The sequence below is a fragment of the Pan paniscus genome, chromosome 8, assembly GCF_029289425.2.
Source record: "Pan paniscus chromosome 8, NHGRI_mPanPan1-v2.0_pri, whole genome shotgun sequence".
In the NCBI taxonomy this organism is placed as follows: domain Eukaryota; kingdom Metazoa; phylum Chordata; class Mammalia; order Primates; family Hominidae; genus Pan; species Pan paniscus.
The window spans coordinates 64,536,095-64,563,883 of NC_073257.2; the positions used below are offsets into that span (position 1 = coordinate 64,536,095).

The 27,789-nt window shown below is 35.0% G+C and overlaps 1 protein-coding gene across 6 annotated transcripts in view; it reads left to right on the forward strand.

The window, feature by feature from the left end:
* The window catches only part of PRKG1 (protein kinase cGMP-dependent 1), a 1,295,238-nt gene that overhangs the window by 1,236,111 nt on the left and 31,338 nt on the right, over positions 1-27,789 (forward strand). For all 6 annotated transcript variants that reach the window (XM_034930587.3, XM_063607406.1, XM_003806332.6 and 3 more), the window contains one exon: positions 12,398-12,494. In XM_034930587.3, coding sequence (XP_034786478.1) covers positions 12,398-12,494 — 97 coding nt within the window. The remainder of the gene's footprint in view (positions 1-12,397; positions 12,495-27,789) is intronic.

A 27,789-nucleotide genomic window follows, 5' to 3' on the forward strand; every position in this document is an offset into this window, starting at 1 on the left:
GAATCTGCAAGTTCTACTATGTCTGTTTATAACTGCAAAGTTAAAGGATGGTAAATAAGACCGAGAATCCAATCAGATACTGTCTGTTCTTTGAAAACATTAAGTGGACATTGAACATCCCCATTGTTAAGACTGGGAAAAAGAGGCAACAAGTCAAGGTAGTGCTCCTATCACTTTATATAGTTTCTTCTATTATCAAAAAGCCTTGCAAAACCCAATTAATTCACTTAGGCCACGTGAATTTGGTAGTTATTAACTCTTGAGACAAAACTTAATAACTTAGGTGAGGAAAAGGGAGCCAAAAAAGAGAGAGAGAGAGAGAGAGTAGTGAGAATAGCATGTGGCCAAATATTCGACTCTGTATCTGAAAACTATGTGGGAAAAAGGAAGTCAAATATGAAAAAAAAATCTCCAGCTGTTAAATGGCATAAAGAATTGTCATAATAGGCCTGAATGCCCCCTCCCAGTTTCTTTCATTTTACTTTATTATTTACCAACAATTAAAAAATGGGGAAAATTATTTAGGGCTGTTCAACTAGATATATACAAGTGTAGAGTGAGGAGCTTTATGACATGAATGTCAGTTGAAGTGTTACAGCAGCATTCATTTGAACTGGCATATGGCTAAAGTGAAATCTGATTGCAGTTTTTTTCCCAAACTTCTGTAATGAGTGATGGATATGCTCAGAGAAACAATTATTATAATAATTTTGTATACATGTAGAAAAGAAAAGACATTGAGTTGTTCCCCCTTCACCATTGTCTCTTCACTCCTGTGATTTGTGGGAAAATGTATGGAAAGGCACCAGTTTCTAATATTATAGTCATCTGCTCAAATCCTGCTCAATGAATTTTACTGTGACCCTTTTGAATGACTGTGCAGAAACCTTAGCAATGTGGAAATTTGTAATCCCTTTATAAAGTTATCTGATTTTGAGAGGGACACCTTTCCAAGGTAAAAGTTATGAAGAAGATCACAATTCAATTAAGCTTATTTTGTTTCTGTCATCTCCTATAAGTATGCACTGCATTAAAAACTATAGAATGACTACATTGGCAGGATCAAGGTTCACATATTGTTAGTGATCAGTCGTATCAATAATATGGCACTTGAGACGCTGTGATGAAAATGGCACTTATCTCTGTAGTCTTCTTCTTCCTCAGAATGTCCTAATTCTAGTCTAATCATGAGAAAAACATCAGACTATCCCAAATTGAGGGACATTCTACAAAACACTTGTCAAGTATTTCTCAAAAACAAGGAAGGGAGATAAGACAAATAAATACAAGATGATATTCTGGATGGGATCCCGGACCAGAAAACGGACCATAAGTATAAGCTAAGGAAATCTGAATAGAAGTATGGAGTTTAGTTTCAAAAGGAAACAAAACCCTATAGATTGCTTCATCATTCAAGTTTAAAACAAGTTTTATTGGTACACCATTCAGTTTTTTGGCAGCATCATAGAACAATGCCAAATTTTGCATCCAATGGCAGTGACTTGATAACAAATGTGAAATGTTTCCTGGGACTTAATTCATTTGATTAACGCACCGATCACTATTACCAAACAACTTAACATGGTAAAAATTTTGCTCCATTTTATTCTTTTCTGCTTAGTAATTTCTATACTAAGAATGATATACGGGCTTTCTCCATTTCAAGAATGGATGGTGTTCTCAAAGACCATTTGAGAACAGTTGTTTGGACCCTGGATACATTTTCCTGTGATACTTGTATACTAAGTAGTAAGTGTCTTGTCACATACATATCAAATAAATACTAATGGTTCTTTAAAATATACATGTGATTATTACCATTGGTAGTTAACTGCTGTATAGACTTACTTATGAATTTCATTTTAAAATACTGATGCCTAGTCCCAAATCTCGAAGTTTTATCAAGTCTGTTTTTCACACAACCCATATTCTAATATGAATCTTGGGAAGGGAAGGAACCTCTGGTCTGTTATAGTTCTATTTCAAACATCCAAGATGTATTTTCCCCAACTACTGTTTGGGCATTAAATCAGGGTCTCCTGCCTGCCTGTTTTGCATACCAGGAGTTGAAAGCAGGACTCCATGAAATGAAAACCTCTGGTATTATTTTCCCGAAGCAAGAGCTTTAGGAGCCTAGGATTGGAGGACAGGATTGGGAAGAGGACGATTGAGTAGCAAAAAGAGAAACTACAGGTACCAGGACTCTCTGCAAAGTTTGTATCTCTCAAGACACTTGGAATAATAGAACTGTCAAGCTGTAAGTGAGCTTCGTAGACATGTCCAATGCAAACCCTTCGTTTTGCAGAAAAGGGGATAGCTTGCACAAGTTGGCCTGGGGCCAGCTTCCTGATAATTTATTTTGTTATACTCCTAGAGGCCATGGAGGGTAACTTGTAATCTTATTTTCTTCTTTCCACACATTGCATTATACTGACTTTTTATTGTTTGACCCACTACAACCATGACTATATCCCTAAGCCTTCTGTACATGAAGTTATGCAAAATTCATCAGAGATTTTCTATTCAGAAGATCGCTGCTAGTAACCACAGAGAAAAGGTGCAGCCTGGATTCTTATAAACATGAGAGAACACAGCAAAAATTTGGAAGCCAGAAATAAAAGCTGACTTCTAGTGTTTAAGTCCTGCCTTAACTTTCTGTTCCCAGTTCAATATTTCGACTGATCCCTTTGATTAAGATTATAATTAAGACTAGTTTTAAGGTTTAAGATTAAATGTTTCCATCTTTCTTTCAATACTTTTAACCTCCATTTAACAAATGACCTGCAAAACAAAGCAAAGACTCTTCTTAGTCTTCGGGTAGAAAAGGGATTTTTAAATTTGAAGGCAAAACGTGATCTGTCTTTAGCTATCCCTTCTTTAGAAATGAAGTCTATGGCAAAGATGTCCTCATGGAAATTGCAATGAGAGCTCTGTAGTAATGCATGATTTTTCCAGGGTGGCGTGAAGCAATAACATGAAGATGAGGGACGTTTACCTGCAGGCCTGAGTTGCTGCAGCAGTGGAAGCAGGAGGAGGAGTCATTTTCATCTATCTTCTTTCTCATTAAACCTCACCTCTCTGGCCCTGGGTAGCCATGCCATAATAGTCACCAACTCTGGACCACCCTGGTCTACAATAAAAAGCAAGCAACTCAGGACTGAGGTTCAGAGAGATGCAGAAGAAAATGAAGAAATTAACTTGCACTGAGATGAGAGAGAATTTCCTCAGATCCCAGCTTCTAATGGCTGTGCATTTATATAAAGGAAATATCTATTCTGGCATGAATAAAGTTGAGAACTTCATGCATTTTTGTTTGAATACATAGATGAGATTATTTATATTCTGTAAAGCAAAAAAGAATCATCACTAAATAACTTAATAAATGAACTTTTCATTATGGCCAATGATTCCGTTAAAGTAACATATACCAAAAGGGAGAAAACCTTGAATTCTTTTCTTGCCAGTTCTTTATTCATGGACCTTTTTTAGAAAAAGAAAAATTTGGCCAGGTACGGTGGCTCACACCTGTAATCCCAACACTTTAGGAGGCCAAGGTGGGCGAATCACTTGAGTTCAGGAGTTGGAGACCGTCCTGGCCAACATGGTGAAACCCTGTCTCTACAACAACACAAAAATTAGCTGGGTATGGTGGCATGTGCCTGTAGTCTCAGCTACTCAGGAGGCTGAGGCAGGAGACTCACTTGAACCCAGGAGGTAGAGGTTACAGTGAGTCCAGATCACACCACTGCACTCCAGCCTGAGTGACAGACGGAGACTCAGTCTCAAAAAAACAAGAAGAAGGAGAAGGAGAAGGAGAAGAAGAAGAAAGAAGAAGAAAAAAGAAAAGAAAAATTTATTTCAAACTGTAAAAAAATTTCAAGATTAATTATTTAAAATGAATATTTGCCAATACATTTAAAGCTGACAATGGGTAGCATATTCTCATTCATCTTTTACAAATGCTGCTCTGATATTTGAATTTTTAAAACATCTCTTTTGAGTACCTGTGGACTTTCATTTTTGGCCTTTAATTTTATTGGAACACACACAGGCAGGAACCACATTGTAGGCAAGAACACGTAAGTGCTTAGCTGTAGGGAGGCCAAAATTGTTCTAGGCTGAAATGTGTAGTAAAAGAACATATTACTCAAATATATTTTATAACTTTTATATTTGCCTTTGTTTTTCAAATATAAGGACATTATAAAAACTGCAGATAGAATCAGATAGTAAAAATTATTACAGCCCAGAAGTCAGAATGGCAGTCTTCTATGCCTAGGTCTTTATGACCTTAGCTAAAGTCATTTAACATCTCCAGATTAGTTCCTTTATTTAAAAAAAAGCAATGTGGAGGTTAAACTAGATGAGGTCCACTGTTTTGAAGTGTGTTGGCATTTTAAGATTTTGAGATAAAAACATCTTTCAAATGGTGACCCTCTGCTGTCATGTTTAAAAGGAAAATTATTTATTTGGAATAAGCATAAATATGCTATGATGTGAAACATGCCCAAGGTCCTAATTTTTCCGGTGTTTAATTATTGAAACCAATCACTTATCAGCAGCTGGTTTACCCAGGTGCAAAATAGAAGTAAAAGTATTTGTTATCTTATCTTCACAAAGAATCAGCCAGGATAAATTAAATAAGAGAGATTTTAAAGTCGTAGAAGAAAGGTGCTTTCTAAATACAGAATATTTGCATTACTATCATTCTTATTATGCAGCAGATATACGAAATGCAATTTTCCTGTATATTCCCGTTGGCTATAGCTCCTCAAGAAAATGTATTTGAAAAATAAGTGGAACTATTTCATGTCTAGAGTGCTCAAAGAAAAGTCTATTTCTGAAAACCACAATTTTGGAAATAGCAGGAGCAAACTAACGTTATCTCAAATTCCCTGAAGAAGAGATTATATTTTCCAGAGTAAATTGATATAATGAAATACTTCAGATTCATTAAATTACTTTTACACTTTCTATTTCTTTAAGTTATTCCTTCCACTGCTAAAAGGATGGTGATTACACCTAGATGCTGTACAACAAGAATACATTAAAAATTGGCCCTTTTTGCTTAGAATTTTAGAAGTCTTCTTGTTTAAAGAGATTTTTTAAAACTTTATAGTAATAGGTACTTTAGAAAATTTTTAAATTTGAAAACATGATTTAGCAGAAAATAACTCCCCATACAAAGAAACGCTAAGATGGTTCTTTTTGATTTCCAATGAAGTCAAAAGATTCTGCCTTCAAAGCTTAGTTGTCAATAAGACTCTTTGTATAGCAATTAAATTAATAAGAGATGATTGATGACTTGATTATAGAGTCTACCCATTTTTATTTTAGTGTCTAAGCTTATTTAATTTCAAGCATTTGAAAATCGAGGGAATAAGGACATGTATCTCCTAACATTTTCCACGTACACAACAAGTTGCACAATGAGGCAACAGTCCCTGTAGTTTAAGCCCAAATCGCATCTTCCTTTTTAAACGTGAAAATATCTTTTATTGGTTCAGTTTTCAATGCTACTTTCTCTATATATAGGTATTCTTCTGACAGAAGTAAATAAAATATTTATTATTATATATTAAATAATATATTAATAATTAATAATTAAATAATACTTTAAAATACATACTTTAATATATATTTAAATATATATTAAGATATATTTAAATATATTTTAATATATTTTAATATATATTTAAATATTTTTTATATATTTAAATATTATAAAATATTTAAATAATACTTTTTAAAAAACTTTTAAATATATATTTAAATATATATTTAAAATATATTTTAAAATATTTAAAAATATTAAAAATATAAAAAAATAAAATATATAAAAAAATTTAAAAGAATACTTTTTATTTACTTTTCCAGACTTGCAGATTAGTCAATACACTAAGCTTTATTAAATCAGGAACAATTATCACATAAAATCCTGTGTACCAAATGTTCATTCAGTACATGGCCAGCATTATATTTTGGATATATCATAGACCAGATCTATATATTTTGGGCTTAAGGCTCACTTTCTCAGTGTTCTTACTCCTTTTTCAAACTGTTTCTGTAGATAATTATTTACAGATTGCAGTGCTCTTTGGTTACGTAAAAAATGAAAGAGGATTTCTGGGCATTTATCTGAACATTTAAGTAAGCTGGGATTCTGAATTGATTTTTCCACTAAATTTATACTTATTACTTAAGTGTATATTTATCAGTATTCCCAGAAAGGCTAAGACATTGAAGAAATCGGAGTTGGAAGGACAAAGTCACTAGCAGAACCAGGAACACAAGTGATGAGCTTTTGATAAGACAGGATGCTCTATTGTAGCATTTTAAAATCCAGGGTAGACCTTGATGTTCTTACCGAATCTCATCTTACCTACTACAGTTATGGAATAAGAAATAAACTCAGTCATACATGACAGTTCATGTGTGTTTACTAAAACATTTTATTTTCGTAGTTTTCCCCAAGAATTGATCCATCTAAACTCAACAGGAAATGAAAGTATACTGAAGAGCAGCTGAGTCCAGGCAAAGCCAGGCTAACTGATTTGCACGTGGATTGGTAGATGTTAACACCATTTTATTTATTTATTTATTTATTTATTTATTTATTTATTTATTTATTTATTTATTTGTTGGAGGCACTTAGAGTAGACTTCTGTAGCTCATTTGGATTATGGATGAGCTGGGCTAAAACTAATAGGGCTATATTTGCCTTTTGTTCTGTTGGCTCTGAATTACCCATCTGGAACTATAGTTATGTTCCTTTTGCATGTGGACTTTACTTTTAAATGGTACATAATATTGTCTGCTTTGTAAAATAATGCTGAGTTACTTCTGTTATTGGAATGGCAAGGTGAAAGTAAAATTCTGAGTTTCACAAATTTTGTCCTGGGTTGAAAGATTATATTTGGTTTCTAATACATAGGGAGAGATGTTTAGTTCTTAATAATAATGGTCAGTCATAAGGTGTAGCATCTGACTCTGTTAATTTAAAATGACAGAATTGATTCAAGGGTATTACATCAAGAATGGAAAACAGTTGTGAATAATAAGGGACACTTGGTTCTTATTCCTTGGTTTTGTAGAGACTGGTAATATTGGAAGAAATGGAAATATAATAACTAATGACTATTATCTATTTTCCAAAGAAATGTGAATATGATACTGTGCAGATACGTGATTTTAGAAAGAGAGATGGGGTAGGGGAGGAAGAGACTGAGATTATTCTATTATTGTTTTCTTGTTTCTAAACCATGCATATGTATCTTGATCTCACTTTTATACTTGTAACTTTACATTTTTATTGTTTTTAGAGCCTCCTTTGGTGAATAAACAGAAATGAAAAGGTGAAAATCAAATCAACTTTGTTACTCCTTAGTTCTTAAAAGTTCAATATTTCATTATTTAAAGAGTCCCCTATAGGCCAGTTGCGATGGCTCATGCCTGTAATCCCAGCACTTTGGGAGGCCGAGGCAGGCGGATCACCTGAGGTCGGGAGTTCAAGACCAGCCTGACCAACATGGTGAAACCCCATCTCTACTAAAAATACAAAATTAGCCATGCGTGGTGGTGCATGCCTATAATCCCAGCTACTCAGGAGGCTGAGGCAGGAGAATCACTTGAATCCTGGAGGCAGAGGTTGCAGTGAGCCGAGATCATGCCATTGCACTCCAGCCTGGGCAACAAGAGTGAAACACAGTCTCAAAAAAAAAAAAAAAAAAAAAAAAAAGAGTCGCCTATAAGGATTAGCTATTGTCTGTGGTTTCTAATCACCATAGCCCCAGATGAATCTTATAATCAGACATATTTGAGAAATGATGTATTACTTCTGCCTTCTTCACACAACATACTTATCTTGTTGTATATTTGTATTGTGTATTGTTAACCTACTTTATGGCTTTATAAGCTCCCTATAGGTATAAGCACAGAAGGCATGTCAGTGTTTGCACTTTTCTGGGAAGAGAATTCACAGCTTTTGCCCTATACTAAAATAATAATAACAATAATAATTTTTTTAAAAAATCACTGTCTCAAACTAAATTAAAAATTATTAGAAAATGTGTTATATACTATTTTATATTTTAAGCAACCAAATACCAGAAACTGCATTTCTTACTAAAAGTATTTCTGCTAGCATTTGACAACTGTCCTCCCCTAAACACTGTTGCACAAATGGATTTTAAAATTGCATGAAACTGGGCCTAATTCCTCAGACCCAGTATCCCACAGTAATAACTTGGATAGGAACTTGGGTTGCACATTTATCTCCTCAGGCAAAAGAAGGTTGTTTAATAAAATAACAGGTATTTACTTAACCATTTATTTAGCCATCTTCCTCACTTAAACTTTTATCAATTCTAAAGAAAACAGAACATAATTAATTAATTCAAATTATCTTCAAATAATTCTCAAGTAAAGAAAAAGAATGAAAATGTCCCTCCCAGTTATGGCAAGAAACAGTTAAATATCTGAAAAATCTAAAACATCCATAGTTTAGCCCCTTTATATAGGTTCATTATGCAGTGATTTTCATGTTAAAACAACTATTAATTCAAAAAGTGAAAGTGTGTGCAGAGTCTCTGTGAAAATGTGACTCTTGTCTCTAAAAATAATCTGCCGAGACCAGCTCGGTCGGGGAGACCCTAACCCAGCGGTGCTAGAGGAATTAAAGACACACACACAGAAATATAGAGGTGTGAAGTGGGAAATCATGGGTCTCACAGCTTTCAGAGCTGAGAGCCCCGAACAGAGATTTACCCACATATTTATTAACAGCAAACCAGTCATTAGCATTGTTTATATAGATATTAAATTAACTAAAAGTATCCCTTATGGGAAACGAAGGGATGGGCCAAATTAAAGAAATAAGTTGGGCTAGTTAAATGCAGCAGGAACATGCCTTTAAGGCATAAATCGCTCATGCTATTGTTTGTGGCTTAAGAATGCCTTTGAGTGGTTTTCCGCCCTGGGCGGGCCAGGTGTTCCTGGCCCTCATTCCTGTAAACACACAACCTTCCAGTGCGGGCGTTAGGGCCATTATGAACATGTTACAGTGCTGCAGAGATTTTGTTTATGGCCAGTCTTGGGGCCAGTTTATGGCCAGATTTTGGGGGGCTTGCTCCCAACATAATCCAACAAGAAAAATAAATGCATATAAAATATTAAGTAAACTAAGATTTCTTGAGTGGAAAAGAGAAACAGTTATGGTTACTTTTCTATATTATTTGACTTTCCCAAAAATCAGGACCTGAAACAAATATAAACAGAATGGAGGATCAAGAGGACGACTATTCAAAGACCCCTTCAAAATGTATCTTGCCAATAAGATAAAATCACACAACTAGTAATTCATCTAGTAATATTAGCAAAGTAATTAGCAAAGACTAGCGAAGTGTGATTACAATGTTACCAATATCTTTTCATCAAAACGTGAAATATTTTAACTATAATTGGTACTTCTAGTGTATAGGGAAGTATATATTTAAGTGGATTTTGATGGTTAAAGAGAAAATTTCCACCATTTAAGATGAAACTTAATATACTCATCCTGTTAATTAAATACTATCAGTAATTAGTCAGGTAATAGCTATAAACAAAGTCGAGAGGTCTTTGCTGTAGATATGCAAACATAAAGTAACTGCCTTATAACTTTTGCACCCTGTATCTGCCTTTTGTTAGCAATGTGGCCTTTCTCTTCTTTTCCTTCCTTTCCTTTCTCTTCTTTTCTTTCCTTTCTTTTCTTTTCCTTCTTTTCCTTTCCTTTCCTTTTTTTCTCCCTTTCCTTCCCCCTTCCCCGCGCATCCCCCTTCTCCCCCCTCCCCTTCCCTCCCCTTCCCTCCCCTTCCCTCCCCTTCCCTCCCCTTCCCTCCCCTTCCCTCCCCTTCCCTCCCCTTCCCTCTCCTTCCCTTCCCTTCCTTCCTCTCTTTCTTTCTCTTTCTCTGTCTTTTCTAAGCTGTGTTGGCTATTTCAGAACTATTGTTTATTCCTATTGCTGTAGGACCAGAAGAGCAGGGCCCAAGACCAATGTAAAAAAGCCCCCAACCTTCTTGCCAAAATGTCTCATCCTCAGACTCACTGGATAGCTACTTATCTCCTGGGCCATTTTAATCCACCCCAAAAATCTTGTATGACTTATGGAACTTCCTGAGGCTTTCAGAAGATATAGAACTATAGGTTTTAACTCTTACTGTGCATCAAAATCACCTGGGAGCTTTTTAAAAGTAGGGATGTCTAGGTAGCACCTCCAGAAATTTCTCATTCACTTGGTCTGTGGCAAGGCTTAAATTAATTGTTTTTAAAAGATGCTCAGGTAGCTGTAATGGGCAACAAAAGGCTAGAATCCCTCCACTCATCTATGTGTACTTCCAGCCTAATTTCACAAGGCCCCAAAATGAGAATTTTGGGGGTGCTTTCAAGGATTACAAATAATAACACCATACTTTGAATATGTGAAATGGTATCAAAATAGTCTGAAAGAGTTCACCCTGTTTGTTAGCTGGGCGTAGTGGCGCACACGTGTAATCCCAGCTACTTGGGAGGCTGAGGCACGAGAATAGCTTGAAACCTGGGAAGTGGAGGTTGCAGTGAGCCAAGATTGCACCACTGCACTCTAGCCTCAGCCTGGGTGACACAGCAAGACTCTGTCTAAAAAAAACAAAAAGCAAAAAACAAAAAACCAAAAAAAACAAGTTTCACCCTGTTTGCACCTGAGATTTCTAAATCCACCAAACACGTGGATTATTATTCAACAACGATCTCATTAAGGATTTAATTATCCAGGCGGCCAGGAAATGCTTGACCACATACAGTCACAGGGTCTGATCTCAACAGATGTCTTTTTTCAGCACCTGTTGGAGTCAACTTTGCCTCTAGCCCTTTCAATGGGATGGAGTTTTAATTTTCCAAAAGTAGCAAGCCAGCTGGAATGCTAGAAATGCACATTTGCTGCTTCTGTTCCATTCTAGTAAACCATCTCCCGGATCACTATGTTGATCTCTTGAGTGTGTAGTTAATGACAGATGTCTACAAACACCATTAGGATGGACTAGCAGCCTTGTTTGTAAAAGTTTATTGGAGGCAGTTGATTTCACATAATTAGCCAATAATGGAAAACAATGTTGTTTTTACCCTCTGAGAAGCCTGTCAACAATTGACTTGTTAAAAAACTAGAAATGTGATTGTAAATTGAAGAATGCAGAAAGCTTACCTAGAAAGCTGTTTCACAAATCCCCCAAGTGGAGAGTCTAAATTTGTGTTTGATTGTAATGGAATAGCTAATGTGTTACACAGCTTAATGTTAAACATACCCATGGCTGATTCTATGCAAAAGTATACATAAATAGGCTGTGTTAGTATCATTACCTCAAGTGCATTCATCATTTCTATCTATAGTGTAATACTGAATCAGGTGTTGCTGAGCTGAAGGTCACGGGTTATGCATAGCTATTCAAATACTTTATTTTTGAGACAGCTGAATTACTCCCTGACCTGACGTTAGTGAGTGGGCAGATCATCTTCATCTTTATGCCTTCCTGTCCTTTCTAAAAATAGCAGGGCCTTTGACAAGGATATATTTTAAGCAGCTCATATTCACTTGTCTCATCAGGAGAAGCTTATTTTGGCCACTTGCATGCGTCAGATTTGCATGTGTGCATAATTAGACTTTTGGAATAGCAGTCCATGCTTCTCCACACCACTCATATAAGAAACTTGCAAACATAAAGACACTGAGATTGCTAGCTGAGAGTATTGGCTACAAGTCAGTGGGTACACAAAAATGAAGGGAAGACACTTTTTAGGAATGTGACTATGCTTCCGAAATCATCCATTTCGGACATTTGTACATCAGTTCTCAGCTTCTCGGATCTGTTTTCATAAAACCTGGCTGTGATTTCGCTCCAGAGACCTCCGTGATCTTGCCGCTTTTAATAAATATTTATAGGAGGCACTGCCAGCCTGTGGATAAGGGAAACTGATGAGAAACTGCCATCCGAAATCTGAACGGCAAAAACAAAACCAAGCAAAACCAAAAAATCTAAAACAAAACCAAAAAAGAACAACTCAAACAATCCGTGTTCACAAGAAGACGCGTAGAAAAAGACCACCATGTAACTTTGATTTGATAACTGGATTTATCAGTCACTTGCCTGGCATGCAGTGGGTACTTTGCATTTTTCTACCGTACTTTGAAACACAAGTGCAAATTTATGTTATTCTGCACAACTGGGACCAAAAAATTATGAGTGTGAGAAAACACAAACTCTAAAAGCAAGATGGAATGTAAGCAGGTAAACCCTGTTCCACAGTCATGTCATTCTGGTACAGATGTACGTGGTACTCGTGTTTGCACCTCTAAGAAATTTCCATTTTTTCACATCAAAAAATCCAGATATGAAGCTGAAGCGGCTTTCTTCGCCAACCTGAAGCTGTCTGATTTCAACATCATTGATACCCTTGGAGTTGGAGGTTTCGGACGAGTAGAACTGGTAGGTGATTGTTCTTTAAATGCTTTTGATCGCCTCTGCTTCCTTTTTAATTTTTTCCCCTAGATTAAGATTTCTTTCTTTTCTCTTGTTTTGTCTTTCATCATTAATTACCATGATTCCTAAATCAGTTCCAAATACTTTGCGGCAGACATGTCATAATTAGCCACAAAGTGGGCTAAATTATGCAGTCAACGACTAAAAATAAAATAACACCTTGCTTTTTAGAAAACCTCTTCATATTAAGTGTAAGGTAAACACATTTACTTAAAGAAGAGTCATTAAGCACTTCTTACCCAACTAATTTTCTATAATCTTTATTTCCTTAGTTCTGAGTGGTGCTTACTAACAATTATGCACCCTAACAACAATTACAATAATTTAAATGTAAATATAAATACATATAAAGGGAAATCGAAGAAATATATATGAAGTAAATGGTGTTGTAGTAGCAATTCTGTGATTCTGTAGTTGCAAGTACCTATTTCTAGTCCTAACAGTTTGAATATTTTATATAGTTTATTTCACACACACAGTCTGTATACATATGTATACACATATACATACATCTATATATTCATGAAGATGATGACGACACTTTGTACAAGTTCATACATTAAATACATTGCATGAATGTGGTGTAAACAATATGAAAACGTACTCTATTTTGCATTTGTTTGAAATATAAATTTAAAAACTGACATAGTGTCACAAGAATTAGAAAAAAATGTACTCTTATGACTAACTGCATTTCAAGACGGTGTGGCTATAAACCCTAATTGAGAATGCAGATTGATTTCCACCTCTCTGCTGAACATAGAGGAGTTCCTGATATCAGACACCAGTACAGTATGTGAGGAACTCCCTGAGACTGTGTACAGTGCAGTAAACAGTTACCGTTGCCATCAGGGGTCAGGAGAAATCCCCTTCCTTAAAAGTACATTGACCCAGCACTATTTTTATATTTGTCTATTTGTATTGCAGTTGGAATTTCTGACTTGAACAGGTAGAAAGATGTTATTTACTTAAATATTAGATGAGAAGGTTTTAGAGCCATATGTCTCACTGAATTGGTATTATGCTTCCCTTAACACTGGTTGGAGATACTGTAGTAATATCACCTGTGACTTGAAAGTCCATAGTGTGCCTTTGACAATATGAGTATTTTCAGTTCTGGGAGAAAAAAAAAAAAAAAGTAAGGTTCTAGACAAACCTCTTGCTTTTCTGAACCCTACCAATTAATGTAGCCATGGATTTATTTTTTAAGAACTTTGGTTTTGTGGCAAATCATAATTGTCTGTATAGCTAATAAAGATTCATTAACAGCATTATACATGAACTGCTTTGATTTGGAGGTGTTGGGACATACAGGCAGGAAAGAGGACAGAGCTCCCTGCCATACAGGATTTATTTTCTGGTGTGTTTATATAGTTGTGTATTTCTAAAACAGTCTCCAAATGAAGCAGTATAAGGGACAGAATTTCTCAGAGAGTGATTGTAGGACTGTTATAGGTCCTTAAATATTATTTTTTAAAGACAAAGGACAATAAAACTACTATTTTTGTTGACAAAAAAAAAAAATCAGCGTTACAACTTTGTGAACTCTTAGAAGTTTGATAACTTAAATGGTGATCTTTGAAGTTACCAGTGAGATATTTCATGAAATATAGGAATTTACTTAAGATTTTTGAAATACTGAAAATAACTTACAGGCACTGAAATCATTTCAAGCTAGAGAACTGAATACCAAGCTGATAGTGCAAATCTTCTAGAAGATCCTGTGAAAAGCAAATGAGGAGGTACAAACAAAATTTTGATTAGCCTCAAAATTGGGAAGAATTTAATGTGGGCATATAAAAGTTAGCTTAGTTTAAAAACAAAAATTTGCATGTGTGCTCTCGTGTGTGTGCACACATGTGTATGCTCATTTCTGTGTATTCATGTGCATGTTTGAGTATATATATCATATATATATACATATATATGTACATATAATCTCCATCCCCAGAGAAATACCAGATAGCCTAATTTTCCTCTCATGGATATTATATTTTACTCTTTTAGACAGATGTTTATAGACAATGAACACCATAGTCCTAAGAATTAATTGAGATTGGAAATATAGCCCACTTTGCAAAAACTGTAGATATTACTGCTGAGTGATAAATTCATAATGGATCATTGGGTACAACTTCTACATCGGGACGGAGTGCACATCCTTAACCTTTTACAGCCACATCAGCTTTTGTTGTCTTGTACATCCACAACACACTGTAGGACAATCAGAATGCCTATATTGTCTTCAGTATTCAATGTGGACCAGCCACTTAAGTGATCACTAATACCTTATTTTCCCAATTCTTGCCACTTACTAATTGCCTGATAATATTACTTTTGGGGTATTAAAATATTATCTGTGATTGTTCATCTTTAACATACATTCAATGATGCTGGAATTGGGAGTTTGGCCTCATCACTTTGCCCATAATTGTACATAACATTGTCATGGAATATAATGAATCACCATAAGGATAACAGTGTACCATCAGAGTTAGGAGTAAGATGTAGGCAGAGACCAGTTCTTTTGTGATTGCAGAAGTTTTCACTCTCCTCTGAGAATGACGCATGCAAGATAATCTTGTCAATATTATAAAGTGCTATTGAAGCAATATCTAAGCAATAAATCTTCATATAAGCTAATTTCATATTTATGTACACAGTGCTCAACATGTTAATACAAAGTATATAATACTTAGTGTCTTAGTTTAGCAGTAATGTTGAGCAGGTAAATGACATTTCAAGATAATACCATAAGTTACACTTTAATTTTAAAGTAGTATTTTTAAAAATTTCCCAGAAATAAGATTATAAAATTATAAACCCTCCAGTGGAGTATAAAGAATTTAGAAATTTGAATTTTTGAACTTCATTTCCTGTTAGAGTGAAGTTAAGAATGTAGTTTTCTCATCACTGTTTGACATACAGATTGTGTTTGTGTGTGAAGGTAGTTACACCCTTCACAGACTCTTTAGCATTTCTTAATTTTTATCATTCATGTCAATTTAGATAAATGTAGATGCAGAAGTATTTTTCTACAGGAGAATTTATAAATAGTTTATTATCAATTTTTGGACGTGAGTACATAATTTGGCCACATAATAAGAAACTTAAATGTGTTCAGTAAAGAGTCCAGAAGCTTAAAGTGAAGATCTTTTATGCATAGGAATTGTAGTCTTAAGCTATTCAATCTCTTCCTAAATACTCTCAGCATAACTGACGGTCACTTGTTTAATATCAGACAGTGTCCTGTTCACAACCATTTCCTCTGGGCAGTCATTTGGACTGCTTTCCTTTCTGTTTTCTGGCATGTGCCATATTTTCTGCCTATGTTCTTTATTTCTAAGAATGGTCTTTCTAATGTGTTCAGTTACTGTCTGTTTACAGTATGTCTTCCAGGAGAACACATTCCATTTATAGTATCACTTTCAGCAAAAGAACTCAGCTCTCTTTTTATATATGACTTATTCATTAAAGCTCTAAGCACTGCTGTAAGTCATCTAGGTAATCGTCTTCATTTACAAAGTATAACTGTAAAATAAGGAGGTTGATTTTACAAATTACAAGTGAAAATTAGTCCCATTGCCTTATAGTCATATTCCCAATTTACTCTACTTTTGTCCCTGCGAGAAAGGCACCTGCTTTTCAGAATAGATTTGTATGACTCAAAGACAAACTGATTTTTTAATATGCCAATAATATGTAGTCGGTGCTTTAAATATTAGATGTTTAATCTGTTTATTTAGCAATCCAAATATCTCCTATACCAGAGCGGCAAACTTGGATAAAGCACAGGAACAAATATAAGATAAACATAACCTCTGTCTTTTTGGATTATATTCTTTCTGCATCAGTTATTATGTATATATGTAGTGAGCTCTATGATTGAAGATAAAAAATTTAATAAATAGAATAGTTCTTAGCTCTAGAGACTCACAGTCTACTGGGAGGGGCAATCATGTAAACTAATAAACTCATAAGCAAAGCATGATCAGCAGGGGTTCAGTGTGTGGAGGAACAAGACGTCTTGCAGGAGATAGCATTTCTGAGGCAGAGGGAGAGTTAAGGCATCAACATAAGTAACCTGATGCATTATGGAACATACTTAGTAAAATGAAACTATTGAAGAAACAAATGTTTCTTAATAAATTAATATTTTTCTTTAATAAAATAACCTTTCATTTGAACCCTACGTTATAATCTTCAAATTACTTTCATGTTCATTGTATAATTTTGCCCTTATAGCTACTCTGTGAGGAGAACATGAGACATGATCCACATTTTACAGGAAAGAAGACAAGAATAATGTATATATGTGGTTTAAGGCCACTTAGTCATTGAAAGAGCTGCTGTTATTGCCCAGAATTACTGATTTTTTAACTAGAAGCTTTTTCTGCCATTCTGGGTTTTAAAAATATTTGGATTCTTACCACCACCATCAACAACCACCCCCAAATCAAACAAGTGTTACTTCATTGTTATATGTACACCTTTGCTTTAAAAAAATTCTTCTGGAATTCAAGAACCTGAATTAGAACTAAATCTAGAATACATGTAGTAATTGTCTGCTGTGTGCCTCTCTTTTTGTTATATCCTCAGAGGCTCCCCTTTCTCTAAATCCTTTTCTGCTCCTATTTTAATGGCAAAATACCTGCAGAGAAAAAAAATCCGACAGTGTAACATGGTAGCTAGAAGCTAGAGCTCTAGAATTAGGCTTTCTGGATTCAGATATTACCCATTGTGTATGCTTAGTCATTTACTTAAAACTTTCTGAGTCTTGCTTTTCTTGTCTCTGAAATGATGATAATAATAGGATATGTACCTCACAAGGTTGTGAAGATTAAACAAGTTAAAGCCCTCAAAATAGTGTCTCACACATCATAGGTCAGTAAATGGTGTTAATGTTGTTATTGTTGCTATTATTATTAAAGCATGCTAACGATAGTTCTTTTTATTTATCACTTCCAGCTATATGCATAGAAAAGGAAGGGAATGAAAGTATTTTACTCTTTTCTTTTCCATTGCTAGGCCAAGGCCTGAGAGTGCAACCATTATTCCAATATAAGTAAGAGCCAGAGGTCTTCAAATGACCTTCAGTGATAACCTCTATTAAATTTCTCCAGACCACTAAGCTCTTAACTTTCTGATCTGTCATGAGAGGAGATGGGAAACAATTTTCAATATCCCTTATGCTGAACCTGTGTGCCCCTGAAGTAGCCTGCTTTTATTCATCCATTTCACTTCTAAATTGTGAAGCCCCACCTCTTAACCTCTCAATGGGAAATCATTTTCAGTGCAAACTGCTGATTCATATCTAGTTCCTCTCCAGCCTTCTTAACCCATGGCACCTCAGTTGGGCATAATAAAGACCTGGCTCTTGGCAAGTTGAATACAAAAGTTACCTCTCATTCCTTCTCTGCTGCAGTTCAGTTTCTAAACCACATAACTGGATTGCCCAGGAAAAGAAAATGTGGTAGTTGCAAGAACCAATTTATGCTAAGACAAACAGGTGTATTTCACAGGGTGTGTCTGTTCATGACATCCATACCACTCTCACAGCATTTTTGCCAGCTGCCTTGGCACTATAAAAACAAGCAAGCAGGCTTGGAGTGCTATGTAAACCAATTGAAAAAAAAAATAGAAACTAAGAGGTGATTAAGCAAGAAGTTAGGTGATAAACCCATTGCTCAGTCAGCAGGGTCTTATTGCGAAAGGTGAGCAACTTAACTCCAAAGGGAAACCCCATGTAAGATGAAAACATTTCAAGAGCTTCCTACTGCCAAGCCGCACAGCAATGAAACAGAATAGCTATGGAGATCTTTGGGCAGTATTGCCATGTGTACCCACGGTGATTTATGCTACATCGGACACCTGGGGAAACCCTGCTGCCCTAAGGCCTTGCATCCTCTGTGACTAAAGTGAGTAAGGACTCAATACTGGTTGAAACTGAAAGTTTGCTTCATTTTAACACAGCCTCTTCTTTAGTAGTACTCTGTGGTTTATTATTAAATATGTAATTCTCATGTTATGTTTATTCTTCAAAAGAATAAAAACGGACAAAAATTATTAACTCTAATAAATAGCATTCATTTCTCAGAAAATAAGTTCTTCAGAGAACTAATGAAAATCCCATCTAATAAACACTAATTGAGCATCAGTAGGTGTAGTAACAATATACTGCAACTGCTAAAATAACCACATGACAGTTTCAATGCAGAAATTACAAGTAGTAAAGCTTATCTCTACTTTGGTATATGCAAATAAAGTAAGATAAGCATTACTTCATCTCATTATTGTAGAATAAATTTCTTTTGTACATTGATAACTATAGTAAAATTTAGATTACATGAATGAAAACAAATATGTTACTTTCTAACCCATCTTGTGAAATTACAGAAATTTTATATATTAGCAATCAATCGAAATGCCTATTTTTTCTTACAAGTAGTTGAAGTTAGTATCCTACCACAAGATAAAATGTTAATAGTTTCTCCTCTAAACCTGCATATGATTTTAGAATAATCACTATAAATCTAGAATGCACTGGGCATGTCTTTCCAAAGCTTAAAATAATTGGTGATAAAACAGCTCTTACAAAAGTTGACATTTAGGTCATACTTGCCTTTTTTGTTTTCTATGATATAAATATTATTTCTTTAATCCAAGAACTATTATTTCTTTCATAAAATAACCTTTCATTTGAACCCTACTTTATAATCTTCAAATTACTTTCATGTTCATTGTATAATTTTGCCCTTATAGCTACTCTGTGAGGAGAACATGAGACAAGATCCACATTTTACAGGAAAGAAGACAAGAATAATGTATATATGTGGTTTAAGGCCACTTAGTCATTGAAAGAGCTGTTGTTATTGCCCAGAATTACTGATTTTTTAACTAGAAGCTTAATAATGGGTACATCATATTAGGCAAAAATCATCTGTTTTAAAACATGCAAAATATTTGTGGGATATAAAAATATCTGACATGATTCCTGCCCTCAAGGAATTTCTGCCTCCTCCTAAGAAAGAAGATAAGATTAACATATTGGAAAAGTAGCAAACAAAATATTATGCTATTGTGTTAAATTAAAAATTATGCAGAAGTGTTCTTAGTATTTCATCAGGAGAGAGGTCATTTGAAATTGATGGAATAGAAGAGGGCCTGGGAAGATATACAGAACTGAAGCCAGGCGGTGGAGAATAGGTTGGGATTTAAATGAACAGATGGGGAAACGCCATTCTGGGAAAAGGCCATTCCAGGCAAGGGTTACAACATAAAAGGCCACATGTTGTCACAGGACACCAAAGCAAGTGACCAGACTAGAGTGAATTACTGTGGGAGGAGCAGAGAGAAATATTAGATAGCTGATCAGTAGAGTATGATTGTTTATATTCTTTAAAAAGATTAGACTTGCCAAAAAAAAAAAAAAAGAGTTGTTTGGACATTAAGTAATGAAAGCATATAAACACAGACTCTGCTCTGAACTTCTATCTATGACATGAAAGAATGCACTATAAGGTGACTAGACAAGCTATTTTTAGGTGGCGCTGCTCCCAGAAATAGACATCATAATTTCTCTTCTGACAAAAGTAGGTTATTTTGTACCACAGTGCAGTCTGCATTCCTGAAAATTTCATGTAAACACTTTCAAAGAGGGATTCCTTCCATGAGAGGGAAAAATCGTCCTTTTGTGTGTCTTAATTATGTAGAAAATAGTCATGTCTTTTTAAATAAAATGAAATAATTTATCTTGCTTTCTGGAAAAAATATGAAACAGGTAATTCTGTATGTTTCAATATATCTCATCAATTGCATATATTTAATTTATTGCTAATTAGTACTTGGTCCCTCAGTATTCCCCATTGTCATTGACATATACAACATATGAGCTTGAACATTGAGCTATGAGGTCAGGAGCTTTTGTGGGCCGGGTAGTTTGTTCTTAGTCTCTAGCTCCAGCCCACTGCCTTTCACGTTCACACTGAGAGTGGGGAGATCATCACTACCCAAAAGAAGTTCAAATAAATAAGTTAAACAAAGGAGAGCCACTGTCTCGTCATCACTATGACCTTGGATGCCACATCTGCACAAACAAAGCAATTAAAATTTTTAATGTGACTGTTTTCCCTGAAGTAAACTGGCATAGGCAAAATCCAGTAAATTCTTATTGAACTTACTTAGCTACAGTTGATATCCTCTTATATTTGTGAAAATCTGAAACACAAGATAAATGTGAAATACAAGAATCGTATGGGGGAAGAAGTTATCTTTTTCTTTTTCTTTTTTCCTTAATTTACTTTTATCTGAAAATGTCTTTATTTTGCCTTATGATTGAAAGAGGCATTGAATCTTTCAATGGTTGGCGGGTTCTCCTCTACATCCTTCCAACCCCATCCTCCCCACCCTCATTCCCATTCCCCCAGCCCTGTCTCCCAGCACTTTTTCAGTATTTTAAAAAATATTTTAAATTGTAATAGCTTTAGGGGGTACAAATGGTTTTCGGCTACATGGATGAATTGTATCGTTAGCCTTTTTGTAACATCAGAAGGACAAAGTTTGAGGATAGCATGTAATAAGACATTAAGATCTAATTATAAGCCATTTTATTAAAGTTTTCCAGTATGTAACAGTTTAAAAAATTATAAAGTCATTCATCCCTATATTTCAAAAGTATAACTGCAATGCAAAACCTTTCATGAGTTAATTGGGCCACATGTCAGAAAGAGAGTTGAATTTCACAGTATGTGATCCTCTGTTTCATTTCAACTCATTTTAGATTTTCAGAGTCAATAAATGAAAGGAATTGAAATATAAATATTCAACTTCACCTACGTGGTTATATGTGTGCTTTAAGTATTAGAATAAATTGAATCTATGTGAGCTATTCATGTGCTCAATTTAAAATATGTAAACAAGTTTTCAAAACTGATACACACAGTATTTCCTTATACACGGGAGATTATGCATAGAAATTAAAGTATTGGGTAGAGGATGAAAAATATTTGATTAGTTGGTGAAAAAAATAACTTAAAGTGTATTATAGGTAATAAAATTCTGTAAATACCATTTTTAATAATCACTGCAAAATGAAGTAAAGTTTATTTAGCATAAAAGCAGTAGGAAATAAATGTTATGTTTAAGGAATGAGAAGACACTCAAAGTAGGTAGCCTTTTGAATGCAAATGAATGAATACTAATTCCTTAATAAGGGAAATTATAAATGTTCTTTGATTTGCAAGTAACTTCTAGAAAATTGTCCAACCCTTTGTTCACAGTATAATTAAAAATAAGAAATTATAAATGTTCTTTGATTTGCAAGTAACTTCTAGAAAATTGTCCAACCCTTTGTTCACAGTATAATTAAAAATAAGAAAGTATTAGGTTCTTTTTCTGACTTTCCTCCAAACTGAAAGTTAAATGTCTCTAAAAAATAGAAAAAAAAAACCTTATCTCTTCTTCAAAAATACCTTTGTCTTTTGATAAATTTAAACTTAATAAGATAGATATTTCCTGATATTTCTGGCCACCAGCTGTAGAACTGATTTTAAGTCTGAAGGTAAGTTACAAAGCAAATAAGATTACTGATATTTTGATGAAGGGTTAAGGTAAACGAAGAAAGAAAAACAAGGATGAGAAGAAGAGAGACCCTCTCTTGATTATCTTTCCATTGTGCAAATGGCAGATGGATTCAAATGAAAAGGCATATATATATAATAAGCTACTTTTCTATCCTCCTTTCTTTTCAAAATGTTATACCTGACTCTGTGTGTGTGTGAGTGTGTGTGTGTAGGTGTGGGGGGGGGGGCTGTCTATGAATAGGAACTTTGATGCATAAAGCCTTTACCATGAAGTTGAGTCACCACTACAGCAGTGCTGTGCCTCTATGCCTCATTCAAACATGTGTCACTTAGGCTGTGACGAGTTCCTTTTATTCTTCTCTCTTATGTATCCTATGAAACAAGGCAAATGCTATGGTTCATTCTTAAATTTCAGACATTGGCCAAGGGGAACAATAAATCATATTATGTTATTGTGCAGAGAAAAGTGAAGGAAGTAGAGAAGTTATTGTGATCTCTGGTTAAGTTAATAATAGAATTAGTATTTTTTGCTATTGTTGTTGTTAAGAAATGTATATAATCCAACACTGATGTGAATCCAACACTGATTTGTAGGATAGAAGCTTTCTGTTCACTTAAAGCATTTCATTTCCTTTTAAGAATGTAGTAAGCTGGCTTCTCCTGAACAAGCGGGCACTTTAGTTGGCCATGTCCAAAAAGTTATTTGAGTTGGAGTAATAAAATTGCTTTTTCTTTCGCCATGAAAGTAAAACTTCCTTAAATTTAAACAGGTAGATTTGTCCTAGTCCTGTATTCATTCAGTTGATTGGGACTACTAACTTAAAAACAGATTTAATTATCAGTTGTAATAGTAAGATATCATATCTTGGAAATCATAGTAGTAATGATCATTCTTACATAACACTTCTTAATTTCTAAAGAATTTTCACATACACTATCTGATTTGAACTTACAATATCTGTTTCTATAATATGAAGCTGGTTTTTTTTGTTTGTTTGTTTTTTGTTTTTGAGATAGAGTCTTGCTCTGTTGCCCAGGCTGGAGTACAGTGGTACAATCTTGGCTCACTGCAACCTCTGCCTCCTGAGTTCAAGCAATTCTCCTGCCTCAGCCTCCTGAGTAGCTGGATTACAGGTGCCCACTGCCATGCCTGGCTAATTTTTATATTTTTGGTAGAGATGAAGTTTCACCATGTTGGCCAGGCTGGTCTTGAACTCCTGACCTCAAGTGATCTGCCTGTCTCGGCCTCCCAAAGTGCTGGGATTACAGGTGTGAGCCATCGCACTTGGTCTGGTTTTATTCTCATAAGTAAGGAAAATAAGGCTTTAGGATGTCATATGGACTTGCATACAACCACAGTTGGTTTATTATTACAATATTTTAACCTTCCAATCCCCAGCATCCATGGGGGATTGGTTCTAGGACCTGTCCTCACCAATACCTCTTCCTGCTGCGGATATCAAAATTTACAGATGCTTAAGTCCCTAATATAATATGGCATAGTATTTGCATATACACACATTCTCTCCTATATTTTAAATTATCTCTAGTTTATTTACAGTACCTAATACAATGCAAATGTTATGTAAGTAGCTGTTATACTGTATTGTTTAGGGAATAATGACAAGAAAAATGTCTATATATGTTCACCTCAAACACAACCATCCATTTTTGTTTTCCGAGTATTTTCAATCCTTGGTTGTTTGAATGTGAATGCAGAACCTACAGATGCAGAAAGCTGACTGTACCTATTATTTTGACAAGATAAGTTTTAAAGAACTTTGTGTTAATTATGTACATTTTGTTTAAATTTATTTGTGATCCTAATTTTTTAAAAAATAAGACTTTTAAATTTAGGTTTTTCAATAAACAAGTAGTAAAGTCATTAAAAATGACTTTTTAAAAATGTGTCAATATTTAACAGAAATTAGAGTTTAAAAATCTAGTTTGTGGCTAACTGGGGAACTTTTATTGTAAGTGAGATAGTAAGCACAGAGAAATACATTTTTGACATTAAATTCTTTAAAATGTCAATGAAACATGTAGCTACCTGACAAATCAATACAGAACTAGAAGTTGTAGATTCAAGGAATTACAAGTTCTCTCTCTTTTTAAAAATTCTTTAACAACTTCATTGAGGTATAATTTACATACCATAAAACTTTCCCATTTTAAGGGTATAATTCAGTGATTTTTAGAATTGTATGACCATCATATAACCCAGCTTTAGAACATTCCTACCACTGCAATAAGAACCCTTGTGCCCATTTAGAAATACTCTCCATTCCAATCTCCAGGATTTTTTTTTTTTTTTTTTTTTTTTTTTTTTTGAGACAGGGTCTTGCTCTGTTACCCAGGCCGGAGTGCAGTGGCATGATCTTGGCTCACTGCAGCTTGAGCTTGGAGGCTCAAGCAATCTCCCACCTCATCCTCCCAAGTAGCTGGGACTACAGGCATGCACCACCATGCCCGACTAATTTTTGTATTTTTTGTAGAGACATGGCCATGTTGCCCATGGCTGGTCTCCAACTTGTGAGCTCAAGTGATGGGCTCACCTCAGCCTCCCAAAGTGCTGGCATTACAGGTGTAAACCACCACACCTGGCCTGTCATCTACTTTCTGTCTCTCAAGATTTACCTTTTCTGGTACAGATATTCAAATGCTAAAATTTTGTGTTACACTAAATATTTTTATTTTCTACATGTATGATCTAGTTCAATAATCTAAATACCCAGTTATTTAATGTATAGTAACTTCATGTCTTTTTTCCTGTTGAATTTTAGGGCAGTTTTATGGCTTCTGTACACCCTGCTTCAGCTTTGTTATTATACTCCACTGCTGCAGAACAGGATGTTTACATTGCTTTCTGAACGTAGAATCTAAGGCCAGTGTCCTACAGGGCTGTGAAGAGCTTTCTGGCAACAGGGGAATATTGGGAAATGATGGAGGTGGAACATAGTGCTTATGCATTTATAGGGAGTCTAGTGGTTTGTTTACTGATGTTCTTATTGTTGATGTTTTATTATAGGCCTTTGGCTGATTTTGGTGAACCTGCCCTTTGGCACGGTTAATCTAATAGGATAAGATACTCACAGTCTCTCAATGTAGGGCTTTCTCTCTCCTTCCCCCTCCCCTCCAGGTTTTTTTTTCTTCTTTTCTTCCTTTGCAGAACATTTCACTACAGCACTTGTCATAAATTCCTTAAGTTATCAGAATTTATATTAAACGTGGGTTACTTAAACATAAAATCATAGACCTTGCCAAATTATTTCTGGATTACTTACAAAGCCTTTTTCTCCCAGGTTAAAGAGAGCCAAAACTAAAAAATGGCTTTATGCTTCACCAAATAATATAGATTTCCTGATTAAAATTTTGTGCTATTTTATTTGAGAAAATAGTTGCCATTCCTATTTTGCAGCTATTACAATTACGGTGACTCTGCTTGCATTCCCTTATGCCTTGAAGCCTGTTTTAATGCTCTTCCTGAGAAAGCTACTGCAACTTTTTTCCAGTGTGTGTTCTTTGAAAGTTAGCAACACAGAGAATATAACAGAAACCAATCCCTTCATATGTTGGGGTTGAGAGGGCAGAAAATAAAACGCCCACCCCCGAAGAGAATATGAACATAAATGTAAAGTCAAGGTCATACTTTCAGAGAGGACCATCGTGTTTCCTTAAGCGACCTTTGTGTTACTTGGAGTATTTCCCCTTTTCCTTCTTCCCAAGATATTGCCACATGTTTTTTGGGCCGTTTCTATAAGGTTAAATATAATTAACATGCTTTAAAAATGCGTATTACGTCAAATTGCAGATGTATAGAATTATCTAGCTGGAATGAGTTTTTAAAGATAATATAGTTTTGTCCTTTATTTTCTGAAAAGTGGTCTGAGGCCCAGTGAGATTATATGACTTATTAGTGAAAGATCCAGAATTAGGTCCCAGGTTTATGTTTTCCTTAACTCCCTTCATCACCGTTGTTCTGTAGCATCAGTTTACCTAAGGTAGAGCATGAAGGGAGTACCCTTCTCCTGCTGTGCATGGAAATGTAATTTGAACCACTTCATATGGGACTTTTGCATAATAATGAGTCATGTGACATTGACAGTTTAAGCCTTGAATTTAAGAAATCATTTCAATTACGGTGTAGTTCAGGAAGTAATTTTCTTCCAAAATAATTAAGATATTGACAGTGCAAAATAAGCTACGAGCTCTTAATAACAAGGTTAAATGAGTGAATAGATACAAATTCTAAGGATCAACTCACAGCCAGTGGTACTGAGCCAGTTTTAACCTTGCCTTGATCATAATCTTCCTTCCCAGTAAAGGCAAAAAATTGGGTCCAGTAGGAAACAAGCCTTTTTAAGGCAACCAGATACCCTAGGTAAAAAGGAAGCATGTACTGTATTTAAATACAACCAGCAAATGCATCTTCAGAGCTCTTTAAAATGCTGATGACATCACCTCTCATTTTCAGGCCAGTATTATGCAGACATCAGCCATAGCCAGATAGTTAAGAACTTGTCAAAATCCTTGTCAAAAATTCCCACCTTAAGATCTACTTGGCCCAAGTATACATTCATTCAAATGTCAATATAATACTTCATATTGAAGTAACAATGTACTGTAAATGAAACATTTACCGATTCTAATTTCTAATATAGCACATAGCATTTCTTATATAAAATAAAATGAAGATCTTGAGTATTGAAATTTTCTTGTTCATTTTCCCTTTTTAGGAATTTTGAGAGTAAAACCAGTGTGGTATAAGCATCCATAATCTTTGTTTTTTGAGAACAGTTATATAATTACAGAAAAATGTGAAGATAGTACAGAAAATTCCTATATACGCTGAACCCAATCACCCCTATTATTGACAACTTACGTTAGTATGGTACATTTAGTTAATGAACCAATATTAATGCTTTATTATTATTATTATTATTATTATTGTAAACTTTTTTTTAAGTTCTGGAGCACATGTGCAGGATGTGCATGTTTGTTACATAGGTAAACATGTACCATGATGGTTTGCTGCACCTATTAACCCCTCGCCTGGTATTAAGTCAGCATGCATTAGTTATTTCTCCTGATGCTCTCTGCCAACACCCCCAGCTCTCCCCCGACAGAACCCAGTGTGTGTTGTTCCTCTCCCTGTGTCCATGTGCTCACATTATTCAGCTCCCACTTATAAGTGAGAACATGCGCTGTTTGGTTTTCTGTTCCTGCGTTAGTTTGTTGAGGATAATGGCCTCCAGCTCCATCCATGTCCCTGCAAAAGCACATGATCTCGTTCCTTTTTATAGCATCCACAATATTATAGAAGTAGCTTCTCAAATCCTTACTCATCTACTTGTTAGCACTGAGGTGGGTTGCAGTCAGAACAAAGAAAACACTTTGTTTGATACATAACACTTTTATTTAGTTTTCACAGGTAAACTATCAGGATATCCCCATATGATAGATGAGGAAATGAAAGCAGAGAGAGTTTGAGTAATTTGTCCAAGAGAAGAAGCAAAAAAAAAAAAAAAAAAAGGTTGAGATTGAAAAAAGATTAGTCAAATGTCACACTAGTCACACTCTCAACCAGTGCATTAGCCTGTACACCTAGGAGATTAGGACAGTCTTCAAAGGAAGACAAATCTGAGGAACATGCATGACTA